Here is a 7841-nt window from a genome sequence, read left to right on the forward strand (position 1 = left end):
AGCAGTTATCAACATGTCCCAGTGTCACTTTCTGTGCAAAACACATTCCCATATTAATGTGGCTACAAAAGCATGAGCAGTTCCCATGTTGGTGTATCATCCCTGTCACTTTTTGTGACTGGTTTCTCTGTTTAATGATAACCTAACTAAAAATAAGCTTGTTATGTAAAAGCAAAATAACCTGTATCTTCAAGTTTATTCTGGGTCTCAGACATAGTTCAGCAACATGATCTGCAGAACAACATGCCAACCATTCCCATAAGCACTTTAAAGAGACTAAACTGAAGGAAAAATCCAAATTGAAGACACTCACTGTTATAGTATCTTTAATTTATCTTGTGTTTTACAGAAGTCTGAATGGATTAAAAAGCACCTCCTTTCCCATCACGTTCCTTACAGTTGGTAAAATATATTCAATGAACAAATGTACGTGAACAGCTTCAGGACCTGCATCTTGCAAGGATTTCACAGACCAAATCAATCAAAAAGCCAAATTTCTTGTAGTTTTTACAGCCTTACTTTAATACAACGGTAAATCCATTCCGATTGTAAACCTGTCCAGTCACATCTCCCCAGAACACTCTGCAGAAATCCAGTGCTGATTAGCAAACTAGTTAGCTTTGGCACGGAGCTGTGCTCTCTTGCCTGTGACAGCCTGGAACCCAGTTTTGATGCTGGCGACGGAGCAGCGAGAGTGGCAGGTCTCACACTGCAGGAAATATAACCTGGTGTCCTTCTGCAGGATGGTGTCCGGCGACCGGCACGTGTGGCAGGTGACGTACTCCTCTGCAGAAAAGGAACTCAGGGCAGTTAAAAGAGAATGCACTCTCAACAGAGAAGTCACCACTTCTTCACCCTTAGTCTGGAAAGGCTGTTCACATGTCTCTACTAACAGCTATGAAAATCAGAGGTTAGAGGCAAGCTAAGAACTCCACCTGGCTCTCAGGTAATAACGACTGGGTTCCACGTGGTGCACTATGCACCAACACTGCTGTTTAAAAACATAGCAACAACCAGCTCAGACTTCCCACTGTCATTCCAGAACTCCCTGTGCTGAAACAGCATCCCCAGACATCAGCAACTCGTGCACATACACAGCAGTAAAGCTGTATTTTTTGTTACAGGTAATCTGGGAGTCCTTTGACCAGCAGCATGCACGCTGTATTTATTAACATGAACAACAGACCTGAAAATCAGCTGCTATTTCCCATAGTCCTTATCAAAGCCAAGAAAGGAAAGTGAGATGAGAAGCAGCAATTCTCAAATGCTCTTGCTATTCCCCTCAGTATGTTTTAGTGCCAGGACCTACATGATTACTAAAACCACAGCAGAGCCCCCTGTATTGCACTGTTCCATTATGAAGCTGCAGCAAAGCTGCAACTTCTCAGCACAGAAGCTCCACAGCATGCACCCATACAGGGGCCACTGGACACCCAAAGGGGTCTCAGAGAAATGTGCAGTGGAGCAGGCAGTTATACTTACTGATATATCTTCTCAAGACGTTTTCTATCTGTTTTTGCTGGAATCTTCCTTTGATTACAAGTTGGTTGTTACCGTCTATTGAGCCACTAATTGCAAAGAAAAATTAATTATTTGCAGAAGACATCAAGTGTTAAAACAAGCTAGAAACATGAAGCAAGACAATTCTGTATTCTTCAAGAATAAGCCAGAATTACTTAGCAGCAAAAACTGCAGGATTCTGAAGGTACTTGAAAACTTACAGGAAGTTTTTCCCAAGCTGCAACTTAACCCTTGCTGCAGTAAAAGCAAACTCAAGCAGAGATCAGTCTCACAGTCAAGCTGCACCATCAGAACAACTTTACTGATATGAGAATTAACATCTGCTTTTCTCACAGAAGTGACCTAGACAGCTACCTAGTAAGGCATAATATGACTAGTCAAGATCCTCTTCTAGGCAATCTGATGTAGTAAATTGAATGTTTTTCTCACATTACAGTTTCTAGGTGTTTGTTTAAGATGTCTGGAGCTGAAGAGACCCAGAAGTCCAATCAAACTGGCAACTGTTTTATATGTGTTACAATTAAACTCCTTGATTCTCTCTGTCTCCATGTAACAGCATTGTAGCATACAACAGAAAAATGAATAGACAAGGAAGCACACCACCACCACAGCATTAAATCTTTGATAAGAAACATGAAATCAACACTAGTTTTATGCTAAGACAGATGGAATTAACTGCAGCATGGGACAAAAAAAACTAGCTAGATGCCCACAAGACTTGCTGTTAGACAGTCAGGCATTGTCTCTTCCCTCTCTCTCATCTGCCTGAAGCTGGTGAGAGTCACAGAACCACCCTCCCTGTGACAAACTGCTCTGCTGTCACAGCTTCTGTAAGACAGGTCCCAAATCCCAAATAGGGAATCCAAACTCTGATCCAAAATGTTCCCTGGGACTTACGAGTTTGCCTCTACCTCTTTCCCAAGATGATAGCTCTTCAATCACCCAGCACAGGGACAAAAAAGACTGATGTTTAAGCACATATACATAGATCTAACCCAAATAATTTTATTTTTCATCAGATACCAGCTATGATGCCATTGCTTCCTCCATGCATATGCACATGCATGGCCCAGCAGCCTTACCTTGTACCCAACTCTGCCAACAAAAACGCCAGGAGATGTTTTGGCTGACGATGTAGTCTAAAAATAGAGTAAGGATATGCTGAAGCTCCCTTCTTCAGAGAAATGGGATATTTATACAGGGCTGGCAGGCTAAAACTATCTTGTATTACTAACTTTAAAAGGGGTCAGTGCCAGATAGTCTGCACCAAAGAGCATAGGCAGACAATAAGAGGACACAAGAAAGTTGAACAGTCCACAGAAAACCCCCACCACTCCCCCCATATCTAACTCACAGTCACAGTAACTATTAAAAATAAGTTTCCCATTTGAGATTTTCATTCTTATTCTCCCATCCCCACCACTCCCTGAAAAAAAGTTGTAAAAAGTCACTTTAGTATTCCACCCACTTCCTCAGTATGATTTCCTCAGGACTGTTTTCTGACACACTTGTGAAACAGATCAAATACACATTCCCAGAAGTGCCCACAAAGAATAGGACTGTCTTCACAAGAAATAATTAAGACATAGAAAGCACTACAGAAAACACTGGGGGTGGGGGGGAAGGAAACTTCCTAAACTCCAGCTCAAATTAGAAAGCAAAAAAAATGAAAAAAAATTCCCAGCCCCACTCAGACTTGCAAATAACCATCACTTCACTGGTGACCCAACTACAGACTTCACAGAAGCCAGTGAACTCTCAAAATGAATACATTTAGCTTCAGTCCACGAGGCCCATGTAGCAAGCCTACCATTTTCATAATTTAAAGTATAAAATATTATCTCAATACATCATCTCCATAAATATCTTCTTACAGAGAGATGCAGAGGAAGCGAGCAGTAAGACTGAAACAGCTTTCAGTTGGACTTCTGGTTTGCCATAGTCTTTTGCCAGAAATCACAACCAACAGCACAAAAAAGTGCAACCATCCCCTCCTCCTGGGAGATCTTAAGAAGAAACTCACAATTTGCAGATATCTGTGAAGTTGACAAAAGATGTTTTCTTGGTCCCTACTCTCACAACCTGCGGAGGCTTCATGACGAATTTCCGTTTCTCCCCAGCCACCATATCTGGGTTTTTTTCCCGCATGATGTTAAATACTCTGTTGAGCAACTGCAAGAAAGAGGATTCACATCAACATCAGTATCTTGCACTTCTCAAATGAAGTACATCCTAAAAAACTTGAAACAGTGTTCACAATGAAAATCAGACCATCTTTGCCCATTAGTATTCCCCCCTATGCTTTTGAACACACACTTAAAAAAGGTTCTGATGAACGAAAAATAAAAAAGCTGTTTCCCCAAGGGTTTATTCCATAATCTAGAATACCTCACTCTATATGCAGAGACATTTTAACTATCACCAGTGTTGCCCTATATGAAAGTTAACTGTGGTAAAAGATGTGCTTTCTATGATTTTTCTGTTCACAAGCTTCTGACAAGTCTTTTAAGTTAGAAACTGGACATATGAGCATAAGGCCCTGCTCTACTGAGGCACATCAACTTGGAAAACATTTTTAGAAGTCTTTTGAACATACCTCATCATATGTGTAGTCCCTTTCTGAGCCTGCCCATGCAGGTCCTGACTGAAGGCTAAAAGAAATTCCGTCATCTTTTTTGCTATCTTCATCCTCAAAAGCTGTAAAGAAAGTTGTTTGGGATTCATTAAGAAGAAAAAAAAAAATCATTCTTTAACCTCATGCTTACACCATTTCTAAAAGGTACATCAAAGAGTCCACCAAGATGCTAACACAGGTCTTCTCTGTCTGCCTACAAGGGACACCAGCACTTATGGCAAATTTATAGCGCTCTCACAGAACATTTTCCTAATAAACAATAAAGTGGTAAAGGCAGCAAAAGGAATTCTGAAAAAAAAGGCACTTAAACAAAATCTAGTCACCTACAACATGGACTACATTTCACTTCCAGCACCTCACTGAGCTAGGTGAGACACTGAGCTATACTTTCACCTTCATCCTTCTCCATTATCTCATCTTCATCTGGGAACTTCACATTCTTCTTTTTCTTCTTTTTATTGCCCAGCATGATATCAAGGTCATCTTCAGGTTCTACTGCCTCTGGCACATCTCCTTCAATCTTCAAGTCCTGCAAAGAAATAGTAAGACCATAGTTTACAGTATTAAACACAAATCTCCCCTGCACAGCATTAGAAATAATGAGTAGCACACTATACTGGATGAATACTAGTAATATCCACCACAGTCTTGAAACATAACAGCTAAGAAGGAACCTAAAGTATGTTGAAGGGAGCACCACATCACTGTGATGAAGCAGGGCCACATTCTTATATGCCAAGCTCAGATACAATGATGTACATGTGCCTAACAGTGCAGTCTTGGATTAAAACTTGAGTTATACTGGGTTTTTTTGGAATAGCTGATTTCCTGCTAGGTAATCAATGCAGGCAAAAGTCTTCTGGTCTAACTTCTGGTTAGTCAAGAACAATGTCACACTATAATTACCCAAAGGCATCAGCCATTTTAGGGCCTAAGGGAACAAAACACCTGACATGCCAGACAATAAAGCAAGGCAAAGCTGTGCTACCTGCAGCCAGTCCAATTTGTTACCATGATCCTGCACATGTAGAGCAAGCATGCCACGTGTCTGGGGCAGATCAGAGGGACATTTTCTTTCCCCAAAGCCAAAACCTGAAGAGGTTTATACATAACATTTCTGTCCTCTTGCTCTCTGGGCTTGCCAGTTACACTGACACATGATACTTTTACTCATCTCAAGTTTATTCCAAGTCATGATTTTGTATCTTGTACACCTTCTAGATAACAGGACAGTTGTCAATCACTTCTGAAGAGAGCACCAGAGTAAAACCAGGTTTCTTAGCAGATATATACCCTTTACTTGAAGGGCTGGCCTTTGGAGGACACTTACTTCTCCCACTACAAAGCACAAGTATCCTCGATGCTAGTCAATCCTTACTACAGATTGCAGGATTACTTGCTCATTGTGCAGAGCAGTTAAGATATTTTTATTTCTGGGCAAAAAGCCCTACAGAAGCAACACGTTCAGCAGATCTACTGTACATGAAAGACACAGTGAAACCTCAGTTCCATTATTAACTACACTGAGACACAAGAGACCCGAAACAACTGTACGGTCAATGCCCAGAAAATGAAAGCAATGAAGTTCTCAAGCACAGACAAGATGGTCTAGCTAAGCAAACAAACCTTAACACCTTCTTCTGCTTCATCTATATCAAATATCTTTTTTGTTTTTTTCTTCTTTTTCTTCTGGTTGAAGAAGTTCAAATCATCCAGGTCATCTGTTGCATCTAAAAAAATAAAGGGATTGCCAAATGTATAACTGCAGAAACAGTTTTGACATTAAGGTTTCTAATTTACATCCAAATCTTCAAAAACATTACAGTAAGACATAAGCAATGATCTGTACCCTTACAGATATCCTTCAGGTTTTAAAGAGGTCATTATCCTCTACCCTCAAATACCTCAGTACTATTTCACAGTTACACGTCTTCTAACTGCATTTACTGATTTTCTAACTGCTTAATCTCTGCCATACAAGGGAAGCTAGCCACTCTTATCATTACAGGAGATGTTTGAAAAAAAAAAAATAAAACCATAGGAGACAGGTATAGTTTCTCTGGTATGCTGCAGGAGCCAATTTTATCAACAAACTGGATTTAAGTTAACAGCATTCCCTGAATCAGGTTATCTTGAAATGACATTGACCTCAATTTTGAAAGTAATGTTATATACACAATCACAAGCTTATTTCCTGAAAAATTCCAAAGAATACTATCACATCCATAATTGTGCAAGAGTCTAGAAGCCCTTTTAACCCTATTTCCATTATCACACTGTGGCTTAATTGTTCAAATGAAAACCAGCCATAATTGTGTAATTATGGCAACGAACGCGTGTAGAAAACAGGATTTCACACTAACTATAGTAGGGATCCTCTTTTTACTGTCTCACACAAAAGACTGAGTCAGGAAAGTAGAATTTACATATGTCTGTGAATGTTTTCAAACAGGGGGGAAACATGCCTTCCAAACAGGCAGTGGAGTATTACCCACAAGCCTCTAAACACACCTGGGCCCCAGCACTGAACACTGCAATGCTAAATGCTTGAAATGGGGCTTGTAATCTTAAAATACAGAAGGACGACCTTTGAGAGTTTATCTGAATGGATTCACTTTACCTTTCTTCCTGCTGTCATCTTCATCTGCTTCAACATCTTTGTCTTCTGTTGGCTCTGGTTCAACTTCTTTCGTTTCTGATTGCTGAGTCTCTTCTGCTTGTGTATCTCCTCCTTCCTCATCCAGCATAAAGGGCTTCTTCTTTTTCTTCTTCTTCTTGCTCATAGTAGGATCAAAAATCATCTGTAAAAGTCAAGAGTTCCTTAGGAGCATAATAATCACCTACCATTCAATATCTGTCACACCTTTAAGTTTCTCTCATCGTCCTTCGGTTACACAAACTGTTCCTCAGCTTCAATCTCAACTGGGAATCTTCCTAGCTCTGTACGAGTGTAATGCCAGTGACTCAAACCAGTGCTTACACACACTTCCTTAAAAGCACCACACACTTTGTCCCAAGGCATAACTGATGTGACCAATTACAAGAGAAGAGAGATCAGAACACTGCTTGACAGGTCAGAGCTTCTGCTGCTGTTCCTATGCTAACAGTCTGAGTCTCCTGCCATCTATGTCTGCCCAGCAGACAAAGAGCTGCACATCTCTGACAGCCCTGCTACCAGCCACTTCTCCATTTCAGTATTATTAGGGATTCAAATTTTGAAGTAAGACTATGCAAAGCAACCACTAAACCATCTCAGCATCAGAAAAAAAATTAAAAAAATAAGCAGACCTATACCACAGAGTCTGATTCCCTGCCAGTCCCACTTTGTACTTCCTCTTGGGAGACACAGTAATTTCAGGATTTATTAAAAGGCAACATTTACCAACAACTCTCTTGACAAAAGTGCTCCACACTAGGGACAAACCTAGAAGAGGCTGGTGATAGAGCAAAACCTGTATCAGAACTCAATACTATGAAGTAGCAGAGGTCTTACCCTTTTCTGCCATAAATGGGAAACTGAACCTCAGAGACCAAATGATTAAAAGCTGTTAGTGAAAGAACTCATTAGCCAGCAAATAAGCTTAATTTACCTAGCCTGACTGTGAAGAAAGCATCAACCCCAAGACTCACTTTTAACCTATTCATCATCTACAGACCTGAAATATTTAACACACAAGCTCTTCAG

General features: G+C 40.4%; 1 protein-coding gene across 1 annotated transcript; it reads right to left on the reverse strand.

The window, feature by feature from the left end:
- Window positions 1–309: 309 nt before the first annotated feature.
- On the reverse strand, window positions 310–6957 carry EIF2S2 (eukaryotic translation initiation factor 2, subunit 2 beta, 38kDa). The gene is made up of 8 exons (XM_008942272.1): window positions 6777–6957; window positions 5783–5886; window positions 4550–4685; window positions 4118–4218; window positions 3545–3693; window positions 2604–2660; window positions 1483–1568; window positions 310–786 (listed from the first exon to the last, which is right to left on the reverse strand). Exons 1-8 carry the CDS (start codon window positions 6955–6957, stop codon window positions 611–613), a joined length of 990 nt encoding a protein of 329 aa, XP_008940520.1. The 3' UTR covers window positions 310–610.
- Between the last annotated feature and the right edge of the window lie 884 nt (window positions 6958–7841).

The sequence above is a fragment of the Merops nubicus genome, unplaced genomic scaffold (assembly GCF_000691845.1).
Source record: "Merops nubicus isolate BGI_N331 unplaced genomic scaffold, ASM69184v1 scaffold18296, whole genome shotgun sequence".
In the NCBI taxonomy this organism is placed as follows: Eukaryota; Metazoa; Chordata; class Aves; order Coraciiformes; family Meropidae; genus Merops; species Merops nubicus.